The sequence below is a fragment of the Bison bison genome, unplaced genomic scaffold (assembly GCF_000754665.1).
Source record: "Bison bison bison isolate TAMUID 2011002044 unplaced genomic scaffold, Bison_UMD1.0 scf7180017864384, whole genome shotgun sequence".
NCBI classification, from domain to species: Eukaryota; Metazoa; Chordata; class Mammalia; order Artiodactyla; family Bovidae; genus Bison; species Bison bison.
The window spans coordinates 12,810,712-12,824,408 of NW_011494956.1; the positions used below are offsets into that span (position 1 = coordinate 12,810,712).

At 46.2% G+C, this 13,697-nt stretch overlaps 1 protein-coding gene across 6 annotated transcripts in view; it reads right to left on the reverse strand.

Moving 5' to 3' along the window:
• Positions 1 to 2,087: 2,087 nt before the first annotated feature.
• The window catches only part of ARMC8 (armadillo repeat containing 8), a 109,825-nt gene continuing 98,215 nt past the window's right edge, over positions 2,088 to 13,697 (reverse strand). For 5 of the 6 annotated variants that reach the window (XM_010858233.1, XM_010858232.1, XM_010858231.1 and 2 more), the window contains 3 exons: positions 10,152 to 10,224; positions 8,711 to 8,804; positions 2,088 to 4,644 (listed from right to left, as the gene is read on the reverse strand). In XM_010858233.1, the coding sequence (XP_010856535.1) occupies positions 4,611 to 4,644; positions 8,711 to 8,804; positions 10,152 to 10,224 (201 nt within the window). In that variant the 3' untranslated portion in view covers positions 2,088 to 4,610. Of the gene's footprint in view, positions 4,645 to 8,710; positions 10,016 to 10,151; positions 10,225 to 13,697 lie in introns of all 6 variants that reach the window. The other variant, XR_826901.1, reaches the window with a different exon arrangement.

The window sequence follows — 13,697 nt, forward strand, 5'->3', positions numbered from 1 at the left end:
TTAGCTTCTCTTCTTTTCTCAGCTATATGTAAGGCCTCCTCAGACAACCATTTTGCCTTTTTACATTTCTTTTTCTTGGGGATGGTCTTGATCACTGCCTCCTGTACAATGTCACAAACCTCCATCCATAGTTCTTTAGGCACTCTATCAGATCTAATGCCTTGAATCTATTTATCACTTCCACTGTACAATCGTAAGGGATTTGATTTAGGTCATACCTGAATGGTCTGGTAGTTTTCCCTACTTTCTTCAACTTAAGTCTGCATTTGGCAATAAGGAGTTCATGATCTGAGGCACAGTCAGCTCCCAGTCTTGTTTTTGCTGACTATATAGAGCTTCTCCATCTTTGGCTGCAAAGAATATAATCAATCTGATTTCGATATTGACCATCTGGTGATGTACACGCATAGAGTCTTGGTATTTCCCATGACCTTGGGTCACCTCTGGATGGAAAGTTGCCTGCCCGTTGTACTCAGCACCATCAGCACAGGCCCCGTGAGAACACTCAGTGGAGCCCTCCCTGACAGACTCTTGTCAGGAAAGTTGACTCCACGAAGGCAGGATAACCGCCCCCCCCCCCCCCCCAGATACAGAGCCCACCAAGGGGCTGTGTTCTGACCTTTGTGAGTGGTCTCAAGATGGGGCGGCTCTGTCAGTCTGGGCTCACCTCTGAGCTGGCTCCAGAGCCCCACACTTGGTCTTCCACACCATGGGTGTTGTTTGGCTTTGAATGAGTTGCTTGGGGGTACATCCAGTTCACAGCTATCTGGTCTCCCCAGAAGCTGGGATGCCAAGCTCCCATTCCTGGAGAGAGGTTAGGTGAGAAATGGAGTGACCAAGGCCTCTGAAAGCAGGGGAGAGAAGAGCAGGTGGAGGGACTGTGTGTGTAGGTGTTTGTGATGACCTTTCAGCTTTCCCAGGATGTGGCTGGGATGGCAGGGCTGGGATGGGGAAAGCAGGAGGACATAGGTGACATGGCTGGGGTAGGAGGTGTGGTGACACACCCCTTCCTTCTATTGCAAGGGTGCTTCTTTTCTCAGAGTCCAGAAGGTTCCTGGCAGAAGGAATGAGGGTGGGGTGAAGAGAGGAAGAGAAGCTCCTGAAAGTGATGGAAATGTCTGCTCACCAACAGAGGAGGGAACTCCTTGGTAGACACCCTGGGCCTGTGGGATGGGCACCGTTTAAGGCCTTACGGCTTCTCCCAGGTGTGAGCACCCGAGAGGGTGGAGGGCAGGCCTAGTCCCACTAAGTCAAGGAGGTGGCCTGACTGTCTCAGGCCCTCCACTCAGCCAGGGGGTTGACCGTCCAGCAGAGCCAAGGCCAAGGCTGGGAGCTGAAGGGATAGAGGGAGGAAGGCACTTGGGGGGCCATAGCATGGCTCCCTCAGCTTGCCCTGAAGCCAGGTCAGGACCAAAACCCTCCTCAGGCTGGGAATGGACACATGCCTCCTGCCCAGCACCCAGGGAGGTCAGTGCCAGGGGCAGGTCCAGGGCAGCACTAGCCCCACCACAGGTGGCAAGGTCCTGGGACTTCTCTGTCAGCTCTCCAGCAGGATCAGTGGTCAGTCCCTGCTTTTCCAAGCCTCGCCTCCAAGCTCCTCCTGTGGCAGGGGAATCGCCTCCCCCACCAACCACCTCACCATCTTCCCCTCACGCTCTAGGGCAGGCATCCTTGGCTTTCCCTCAGATTCTAGTGAGGCCAAGAGACAGGTGGCGTGTCCCTACGTTTCAGACATGGGGGAGGAGGGGAAGAAGGTGGCGCGCTGGAAATACAGGTCATCTGCTAAGCTCCGGGCTTGAGTCCAGCGGGTGCTGGCGGGGGAGTGGCACACAGAAAGAGAAGAGGAGAGGACGGAGGGGGAGCCCTGGGAGTGTGCACCTGTCAGTGGGAAAGGGGGCTGCAGACAGCTGCAGAGGCTCCTGGAAGCCACAGTTATCCTAGGGTACTAGCTCTGTCTCTGAAATGCAGTCACTTCCCAGCCTCTAAATCATCAAGAATCCCGGGTTTTGAAAGTCAGTCCACATCATCTTCTAATGTTTCCTACTGTTCTAGATATTTGGAAAACAGACTCCTTTTTAGAAGTTGCATGCTTTTTTCTTGGCTTTTATTAGCATGTGTTAAAAATCATTATCCAAACACTACCAGAAGAACATGTATTGTTCTGCATAAAGTGCTTAAGGAAAAAAAATGCAACTTATTAAATTGGACATTCTTTTCTAGTTCATAAATTTTGGGTTACAATCAGGGCACAAAAGGAGAAACAGAATGCAGTATTAGAGAGAGCGAGAAGCTTAGTTAAGAACTTGGGTGGAGACACAAGCCCACGTTCCATTCCCCCCACTTCCTTGCAGACAGAACACTGCATCTGCATAAAGCAGCAAACAGCTTTGTTTTAATAAATACATTTTCCTTCATTCAAATCAGAAAAGTTAATTATCATAAAGCACTTTTCCTCTGACCATCTGTTTATAGCCACAGGCAAGATTTATCCACAGAGTTTAAGTGTCAAAGTGTCATTTCATTGGGCTTTCAGCTTTCTAATGCTATCTGGGTTCAAGATTGTCTCAGCAATTCATTACTGGTTTATTTATATTTACCTGGTACTTAAAAATACCAACTCTATAGTGTTTTGTGTTACAAATGCCAACCAAGGATATTTTCTCAGTACTAGAAATGTCAGTGAGTGGGCCTAAATAAGGCTTTTACCCCCAGAACACTCCATTTTCTTTAAACTGGCTTCTGCACATTAGCACTCTGATGGTTGCACAAAACCCAAGTCCCTGTTGGGACAGATTTTAAAATCATTAATGTTCTGAAAGAAAAAATACAACTTGGAAATCTCTGTGTTTGAATCTTGGGTGGTCATGTTGAGAACAGAAAAAAAAATGGCATTAAATACATTTTAAAAACATTCATTTGCAATCAAACATATTTAAATCTTCCAAGGAAGGAGCAGGTTGGTGATGGAGTGGCTGCACCACCGGCAGCTCCGTCAGGAATGGCAGGCAGGTTTGGGAGCCCATCGGGTGCACAAACTCAGGGCAAGCTTCTGAGCATAGACCCTGCTTCCTGGCCACGATGCCTCTGAACTTCTTATAGCCAAGGGAAAAGGAAGGTTGGTTGTACCTTCAAACAGTCAGGAGTAATCATGTTGAGTTCACCTTGAAGCTGACCCAGAAGTTGGAGCAGGTACCAAGCTAAGGGCTGCCAAAGGGCAAAGCAGTCCTGACTGGAAAAAGCTGTCATCTTCGGTCCTCCCAAGGGGACCCCCTTCCCTTCTCTCAAACTTCAGTGCTTTGGGCTTCATGCAGGAAAAGATCTTAGCCACATCATTTACTAAAATTTCCATCTCACTTTACGAAAGCACACTGAATAGCAGTCCTGAGTGACAAGTATATAGAATTTGCTGAGTACAGCCAAGAGAAAAACAGCTTTCTAAACTATTCTGTTCTCTGCTTCTTCCTACAGATGCATCTGTAGGACATTCTTTAGTTTCACAGTGATATATGCTGTTTCAGGAAGCACAAGGTGATTGGACTTCGTTTCCAGGAAGTGGTGACCTACTTTCGCTGGAGCACAAGTTTCCATGACTGGATCTAAATCCTGCCATCTATTGCTACACCAGTGACAGGGTTTAGGGCAGCTGGGAGGCTCCTGGTGCCCAGTTCCTGCCGAGCGGAGTCCACCAGTCGTAGCTGGGTTTCCACTATCAGTAGTTACATTTCCCTTTGATGTCTGTATTTGTCGCCTCACTCCACTCCAACCTGTCCATCTGACTTGGAAGCCTGAGAGCTTATTGAATTAGTCTGAAAAGAGGCTCTGTACCTGCTGATATTGACGGCAGTAAGATGCTAGCTTACTATTTTGCACAGCACCATATATCATGCCTGTTACTCAGGCCAACTATAGCCAACCTTTTCTTTTTTTTTTCTTTTTTTTTTCTTTTTTTTTTTATAAAGAAAATCTATGTAAGTTGAGGTTCAGAAATGCATATATTTTTTTACTTACAAATATTCATCTGACCAAAGTTCAACATAACCTTTATGGAACACTTAACAATTGTTTTGTTTTTAAAATAACATTTCATTCAAACTGTATATAATTCAGTAAATTTTTTTTTTTTAATACAGCAAGCAATGCTTAAACCCTGGAAAATCTGTAGAAAAGAGATTTTCACACAAAATAAGAAAAGAAAACTCTGAGGTATCCCTCACACACACATATTCATTCATTCTGACCTTCATCCACACACATACACAAACACACACACATCTGTGTGTGTGCAGACATACATCCATTCTCACTCACAAAGTGGCTGCAGCATATGCAAAAAACTGTAGGTCCAAAGGAAAATAATTGATTGTTCTAATAAAGAGTCCAGGTAGCTCAGAAAGAAACAAAACAAAACACAATAGTCCTCTGAGGAAATTACTACCTCAAAAAAATGTTCTCAAGATGAATTTGAGATCTAAGCCTACCAAATTGCTTTTGCAAAACAGCTCCCTGCAGTCCAAGGTGACTTGTGCAAATAGAAGGAATCAAATGAGGCTAGTTCCTGTACTTCCTTTATCAAGGATGTGGGATGCCCGCAGGTGCCCGGGGTGTTCTCATCACGCCAGGTACTGCTGCAGCGCCGTCTTTGCCCTGGAATCACAGAGTTCCTGTTAGCCATCATCTCAGAAGTGTAATCAAGGCTCAAAGATGGCAGCTGGGAAAGTAAAAAAATAGGTTCCCCCAAGGGAACTGGGGTGAGCCCAGCGGAGTGCCTACTATATAAGGGACAAAGATCTGTGGTCAGCACACACTGCAAACTCATGCTGGCTACATCCCCTTCCTGTAGTCCTGCTCTTGTCCTTACAGCTGCTGCAACTCACGGACATTCTATAGTTCTCCTCTGTCAAACCTGACCTAGGCAGGGGTGAGTAGGTGCTGATTAGAAAGTGCATGGGAGGGGCCAAGAGCTCATGGGATGAGTCTGTTGCATGGCTCAAAACTGTGGGAGGTAGGTTATGATTTTATCCTGTCCTTCACATCATGCCTGATGACACTGACTGATGTGGGTTGTTATGGTGACTGGGGAAGGTAGCTAGTTGAAGAGGAAACTGTGTGTGCAATGTAGGCCATGCCTTAACCTGTCCCAAAGAAGTGCCTTCCTTTGACCTGGGACTGAGAAGGCCTCCTTTACTCTCCCATCATGTGCTTGGTGAAAGCTGCAACTGTGGAAGTCAAGTTTTAGCAATGATCTCTTTCCCCTTCTAAGTTATGGGAAGAAAAGGCTAAAATTTTCTGTTACTATTAGCTATATACCAAAGCAGACAGGGCATGCAAAAAGCTGGACTCAAGCACAGTTTCTTTGGTGGTGTAATGGATTTAATCTATAGTCTTAAAAGGAATCAGCTCAGGGATACTCCTGCAATTATTTAAGACTCTATAAAGATGATCGTTGCAAGCAGTCCAATCCATTAGAACAGAAAGCTCCATAAAAACCGTTCCAAGTTATGAGCGAGTTGGGTTCTATGAGGTCGTTTTCCTAGGAAACAGTTTCTGAATAATGCCATAGGCTACCTCTCATTGGCCATAACTTCACAAACCCGAGGCCCTCTGAGCCTGGGGTGGAGAGGTCTAGTTGGCAATAACTCCACATCTGTTAAGTGTCTGAAAGTCAAAAGGTCACACAGCCTTGAATACAGAAAGAAACTTAGAGATGTTGCTGTTAGGTCACAGACTGTGCCATGGTGGGAATGTCTACATGAGGGTCTTGATCAAAATTCTGCATTACTCTTTAAAACTGCCAAGTCAGACTCCTTGTGGATCTTTCTAAGGGTTTGGCTATATTGGACCTCAGAGACTGTGCCCCCGTGATCTTTCTGCTACCTATTACTATCTAAGGAGTCTTTCCAATGGATGGCTTTAAGGCAAGGTCACCTTTCCTTAAATGGACTGAGGTAGAGTAGCTTGGACCTTGATTCTTTTCATGGGGTTTAAGAAATGCTGAAAACATATGTGCCATGCAGGTTTTGGGAAACAATACTGCTGCTGCTGCTACTGCTAAGTCACTTCAGTCTTGTCCGATTCTGTGCGACCCCAGAGATGGCAGCCCACCAGACTCCCCCGTCCCTGGGATTCTCCAGGCAAGAATACTGGAGTGGGTTGCCATTTCCTTCTCCAAGTAATGTTAGGCCAGAACTTAAACCTACCTCACTTCATGCTGGTGAGGTCTCTTTTCAGGTCGTTCCAGAGAGGGTTTTAAGCAGAACTATTTTAATTTCTGAACAAACACAAGAAAAAACCCTGGGAACAGCCTGGCTCTTGGCCAGAAGAGATGGGCTGACAGAGTCTGTTACTGCTGCTGTGGAGGCGGAGGTTCCCGCTCTCAAGGTGGAGCTCAAATCCCGCCTTCAGCATGCGCCGCCCTGACTTCAATGTGCCTTCGATGGCACACTCATCTGAGCAGCAGCTTGGGGATCTGTTTTCTTTAACCCACTGGATAGCAAGCTTCAGGAAGGCAGGAGCCCAGCTCTGTGTGCTCTATCTGGCCCAGCCATTTACTCGAGGAGCCGTTAAACAAGTTCCTTCCCTGGAGCAGATAAGCAATCTGACAGCCATGACACAGTGTGGTGTGTCCTCTGGGTGCTATGGGAGCACAGAGGGGTCCCTAGCAAAGTCTGGGGGCCAGGGTGGAGAATGGATCTGGCAAGACTTCCACAGAGGTGATAACCTGATTTGAAGGACGGATGGTCACTGTCCAAGCGTTCTCTGCCTTTGCTTTTAGGACACCTATTGCCCAGGTCTCTGCGTCTCCCAGTGGTTGTTCTTTCTGACCTTTTGCTGGACATTTTTCATTCTCTTCTAAATGCTGGGGTGGAGGTGGGGTATCCCAGTCCATAGTCCTTAGCCCTTCTGTCTTCTCTCCTCTTGTTTATTCTCCCTAGGTGACTCCAGGCAGCTCCATGGTTGATATACTATCCCAATTCATATCTTCAGCCCCTCTCCTCTGAGTCCCTTGGACGGCTAATAGCATCCAAAAGCTGGCACACCAAATGACAACTCTTGATTCTCCAAGACTTGATTATCCTTCTCTTCTCTTTTTCTTGGCATCTTGGCAAATGACCATCTTGGTAGACCTCTCTTCAGTTGCTCAGGCTAAAACTCTAGGCATTTTCCTTTCCTCTCTTTAATATCCTACATCGAATCCATGAGCAAATCTGTTGGCTCTGCCTTTATATTAAATCTTGAATCCAACCACTTCTCAATACTCCCACCACTACCTCCCTCCCTTCTCACCTAACACAACTGCAACAGCCTTGACTGGTCTCCCCGCTTCCATTCCTGCCCTACTGCGAACCATTCTCCACAGAGCCACCAGAACCAGCTTCTAAAAATTCACATCAGATACTATCTCTTCCATTCAAAACCCTCCAATGACCTCCTATTAAACTGCATAAAAGCCAAAGTTCATGCTACAGGCTACAAGGCTCTTACTGCCTCCCTGCGTCTACTTCTTCTCACTCTCCCGCCCATTTATTTTTCCGCATTCCACTGGTCTTCTTGCTGTTTCTTGAATGCTCGAGCTCACTCCTGCCTCAGGACCTTGAACCTCCTGTCCCCTCTGTCTGGAATACTATTCTTCTAAACATCTGCTAGGCAGACCCTCTCATTTCACCGAGGTCTTAGATCAAATAATGTCACATCTTCAGAGAAGCTTTTACTGACTAATCTATATGACAAGAAACTTTCTTACTTTCCATCCCTTCATCTTGGTTATACCTTCAGTACCTCTCACTATCTGTGATCACATTACATATTCACTTGCTTATTGTCTGTCTTCTGTACTAGAACGTTAGTTCCACGAGGGCAAGGACTTCATCAATTTTATTCACCCTTATATCTTTGATGCCTGAAGCAATGCTTGGAAGAGGTCAGTATTAAAAAAAAAAAGTACTTGTTGAATGAATGGGAAGTCAGAGGAGAGAGGCCTGGGATGGCAAATCTGGTGGAATAGAATGTGTAAACACACGAAGGTGTGATCCTATAAGAGGGCAGGTGTGGCTGCAGCACAGAGGAGGCATGGGGGCAGGGGGGCATGAGGAAGGCAGGGCCAGACCACGGAGCACTCTGAGACCTGCCCAAGAGTCTGCAGGATGAAAGTGAGCTGGAACGTGGAGGCTGTATTATAAGTGTTCACAGCCAGAAAAAACATTCTTGGCTATCCAGAGGTTAGAGGGGTCTCAGACTGTACTCTCGCCTCCTCTAGTAAATGGTGAGCTCACTAAGGACAGGACTCCCTCCTGGTCACAGCTGCAGCCCCAGCAGCCAGGCTGGGCTGGCACAAGGCAGGCACTTAGTGAGGTTCTGAGCTAATGAATGCTTTTATAATTGGCCCTCATTTCTGCTCTCCAAAAGGCCACATGCTTTTCTATTCTAAAGATCAAGAGACTGAAAGGGAATGGCCTTAGGATCCTTTCTAGATTCCCATGATGGTGGTCCAGGCTCACATTCATTCACAGTGAGATGAAAATCTGTAATAATCTGCCAATTATTGGTTTATCTCTGACTCAGATGTCACACAGTTGGCTCACAGATTACTAAAAAGGGAAGCCAAGAATCTAAAAGACTTTTGAGTTTGACCCTGTGGCTTACTAAGCAATTTAAACTCTTTCAACAAAGAATTCAACACCCCAAAGCAAGGACCTTTAACTTTGATACTCACTTGTCACAAAGATTTGAATCTGGTGACTGACTCAGTTTGTGTAGAATATCTACGATGCCCATGTCTCGTAATTTATCCTGGCGTTCTTGTGAGCCTGAGAGATGAAAGCTAGCAGGTTACTGGGAATATTACCCAGGCCATTGCTCTCTTTAATGTACAGCCAACAGTCTGGAGCCTTACCAGTGTTCTTGCCCCCTCCATCCCCCCCAAACCAGCTCCCCCAGTGTAACCCAATCTCCTTGTGCTGGGATTCTCTAACAGTGTTCTAACTGGTCTCTTGGCCTCTTGGACCCTGCTCCCTGGGTTCTGCTGCTGGATCAGTTTCTCCACAGACCACAGGGTCAAGGCCAGAGTCTTCAGCTGGGCACAAGGTCCTGCCATCAGGCCTCATTTTCATCATTTTTTTTCTGGACAGACTTAGCCAGGTTCTTCCTACTCCAAACCAGTCTCGTTTCCCACCCCCTCTATTCCCACCTACTCTCCTCTGATTTCCCAGCACTTCCTGCTGCCTCTCAGACCATGGCACCTCCAACTCCACATTGCTTTGTCCCATCTTCCAACTAGATTAGGACCTCCTTGAGGGCAGCTTGTTTCCCTGGCACCTGGGCCGGCAAGTGGTCTCTTGGCCCACGCATTGAACCCAGCTCCTCCTCTTTCTGCTTTGTTCTGGACCCACTGCAAAGTGTAATTCCTCCAGATTCTCTCCTCACTGAGGCGCCCACAGTGACTCACTCATGCACTGACCTCCTTGAGACTCAGTGAACCAGAATCTCCAGGGGTGGTGCGCAGAAATCTGCATTTTACAAAGTCCCTCAGGTGGTGCTCATGCAGCCAATCCAACACTGAGGCCCACTGCACTCCTCACTACCTTGGCTGTTTACTGGAATCACATGGGGAATTTAAAAAACCACTTATGCCTGGAGCCCACCCCAGGGATTCTGACTTAACTGGCTGATGCGAATGCACAGTCAAGGTGGAGCGCTATAGAGGCCTGCTCACACTCACCGCCTCACCAGGCACGGTGCAGTTCTCCCTTCTCACCAGCCACCCTCTTCTCCCCCGAGCTTACCTGCCTGTGGTCCTTCCGTGTGCTCCCCCTGCACACAGTGAAAGGTCAGCCCTCCCGCCCACCCTCACCTCTCATCTTCTTCAAGTGCATCTCACCATCCTCCTCCTCAGCTCTCAAGGGCAAGGGCTGTCACTTCTCTAGGGTCTCCTCCAATCCCCACGCTCAGTACTCCGGAACAGTGCTGACTCCAAGGTGGGGACTCCATGTTAGCTAGGCCAGCAGATTCTCATTCATACCTAGGAGACTTTGTTGGGTGCTTGGGGCCCAATGAGTGGTGCCTCTACCCAGGATTTTGAGGCAGTTGATGCCATTCCTGTTTGACACCTTCTTCTCCATAATTTTTTTTTAGAACAAATCTCACCAATCTCTTACCTTCCTCTTCATTCCATACGAGGTTTGATATACAAAACATTGCGGCAAGCTGCAATTTGACATGTGAATGACCCTATTTGATGCAGAAACAGAAAAAAAAAAGGAGGTACTCTCATTTGAGGTAATTTTTTGTAACATACCACAGACAATTCCAATAGCCTAAAAGTCTGAAGCAGGGGCCTCAAATCCAAATGTCTCAAGGGGTACAAAGTTAGTGCTAATGGGTGAACAGGTTGGGCTAAAGACAACAGAGAGTGGTGGGAAATCTGGTACACTGGGGAGTGAAGGCTGCCAGGACTCCATACTCAAATTTTAGAGACCCTCGGGCTGGCCAAGCAAAACACCTCAAGGGCCACAGGTGCAGTCTGCAAAACTCAACCCATACACACAGGAACACTGGCTTAGGACAAGTCTATGCTTTTGACTATTCTCTGTCTACATAAGGAAGCGTTCAGGGCCAATAAACTGGATGGATGTGCACTTAATATTTATCCCTTTGGCTACTGATTATCTGATTCAAATTGCTTGCTTCTTTAGGAACAGCATAAAAAACTTGACTGAGTCTCTACTATTATTAAGGAGTCTCCTTATTCTTCTAAACGCAGTCTCATTTATTTCTCTTAATAATGTACTGAAAGTACAACCATTTTTGCTTGTTATTATTTATCCAGATAGAGTGCTTTTTCTTAAATGAAAGAGGACCCTAAACATCTTTACAGATGATGTTTTTGGCTGCACCATGTGGTATGTGGGATGTTAGTTCCCTGACCGGAGGTCAGATCTGCAACCTGCATTGAACACATGGAGTCCTAACCACTGGTAACCACTGGACCGCCAGGGAAATTCATACAGGTGATTTTTCAATTGGTCAATTAAAAAAATAAAGTTCTCAGTACACTTAAATAACTCATGCATATCTGGGAAATACCATGACATAATATATGCTCAACAGTTTCTTGAAGGCTGGGACAGACTCTTCTTGCCACGTAAAACTGTATCTGAACTAAGCAGAGATAAAGGATATGGTTTCCTTCATTAGAATTCTATGGCTGGTGATTCTTTTTCCCTCCTACCTGCCAAGGCTTTTACAGAGCTGTCCAGTTTGGGCTCCACTAAGACAAAACAGAATAAAATGCACCATCTACTCCCAGCATCAGGCCATGAATGAGTATTTGTTGAATAAACAAACTTATTTATATTGCAACACTAAGTATTTACATCCAGCATTCACTCAATGAATTTTTTTTTGAGAAAACAAATTGCTTGATAGAGAAAACTGAAGGGTGAAGTTTTCACTAATTTTAAGTGAAACGTACAGAAAAGATCTCTTTAAAGGAGGCAATACTTATGCAGAGGAAGAATAAAAAATAGGAAGGTGCCAGGTATACAAAGATCAAGAGGCACCAAGAAGAAGGAAAAGTTCCTGAAAGGGTTTGTGGTAAGAAGAAATTGTAAAGCTGTGCATATTGAGAAGGAAAAGCAGAGTAAAATGTGGAGAAGCAGGCATGGCTAACTGTGGGCCCCTGTAGGCCAGAGTAAGGATGGATTTCACTGAGCTGACAGGAAGCCCTGAAGGATTTAAGCAGTGGAGGGACAACATCTGATTTACATTTTTAGAAGATCATCCAGGCTGAAGGGATTGGAATGACAGTGCAGAGGTGTCTAGGAGGCTATCATGGTCCACAGGGCACGAGTAGCTGTGGCCTGAAGGGTGAGGGTTGTGGTGACAGAAAAAAGTCAACAGCATATAGATCGGTCTTGGGGAAGGCTAACAGGACCTACTGACAAACCGGATTAATGAGGTGAAGGAGCTGGAGAAATCAAAATTGACTCCTAGAGGTGAGCAACAGGGTAGATGGCAGTGCCACTGTACCGAGATAGAAACGGTCAGGAGAGGGAAATTCAGGTTTAGGGGAGATACTTAAGAACTGATTTTTAAGCATCAATGTCAAGAGGCTTCAGACAGCCACATGGAGATGCGGAGGAGGCAGGAGGATATGTGAGTCCTGAGCTCTGACGAGAGGTCTAGGCTGGAGGTATACCCTCCATGTGGCCCTTGGATCTTGCTCCCCTCATGAAGAAAGAACCGGCATTTGTAAAACTGTAGACACCATCGGAGTAGCTTCTTGTCAAGGCTTTTGAAGGCCATGTTGTGTTTTGCATTGCTTGGTATCAATGTAAATACTATAATGACTGTAATACTATAATGACAGTGTAAAAACTATAATGACTAATCTATCAGAACTGACTACTGAACTGGAGCCCAGAAAACAAACAAAGAACAGAGATGACAGTCAAAGCCATGGGAGTGGATAAGGTTCCCTAAACCAATGGTTCTCAACTCTGGTCAAACATAAGAACCACCTGGGAGTTGGTTAAAAAAAACACTGATGCCCAGGCTACACCCCAGAACTATTAAATCAGAATCTCGTGAGAAAAGGGGCCAAACAACAGTCTTTGCAAGCTCCCTCCGCTATGCAACAGAGGCACTGAACCATCAATCTCAGGACCATACAAGGAAGAAAAGAGAAGAGGGTCCAGGGCTAAGAAGGGAGGCATAATGTCATGGAAGCCAGGGGAAAAAAATGTTTCCAGGAGGAGGAAACCGCCAGCTGAGTTGAAATCTGCTGTGAATGAGGTAAGATGAGGAAAGAAAACTAGCCCTTGGACTTGGCATCATGGAATCAATGGTGGCGTTAACCAGAACAATTTGAGTTGAGCAATGGGGGCAGAGGCCAGATGAAGTCGGCTTGGGAGTGAATTTAGAGGTGAGGAAGGAGGGAGCACATTCAGAAGATGCTCTGGAGAAGTCTGGCTCTGAACAGCAGCAGAGACAGGTGTCCTCGATGGGCGTGGGAAGTCCAGAGAAACCTTTAAAAGATTATGGCGATCCTACATGGATCTGGTATTGGAAAGGTAGTGGAGTTCCTGGTTGAAGTTGTACTTTTCTATTCATCAAACACCAAGCATAGACTTAAAGGCTAGGCACTCTACAGGTGATAGATATACAATTATACACAGAACTGACACAATCATTGCCCTCGTGAAGCTTATGCTCAGTAGGTTCACTAACAAACAACTATAAGGGGTGATAATTGAGCTAAGTGCTCTGAAGGGAATAGGATGCAGTAACAAAGAATAACCTGCGCAGACAAGAGTCCAGAAGGAAGTGTCAGCTGAGCTAAGATCCAACAGGCGAGAAGGAACCCCATGAAGGAATGGAGAGCAGAGTGCTCCAGGCAAAGGGGCGGGCATGTGTGATGGTCCTGAGGCAGGAAAGAACTTGCACGGCCTCTCTGAAGAACAAAAGGAGGCCACACTAGTGAACAAAGGTATGAGGGGAAAGAAAGGAGCTGGGGACACAGATGAGCCAGGTCATGCAGGACTTCACAGGCAGCAAAAGGTGGGGGGAGGATGGATTTTATTCAAGGTGTAATAGGCAACCACTGAAGACTTTGGCTTCTATTTCCCTCATAAAAAAAAAGGTGAGGTCGCCCCTAGGAGTGATGAGGGAAAGAGAAGGTGAGGTCTAAACAATGAGAAGGT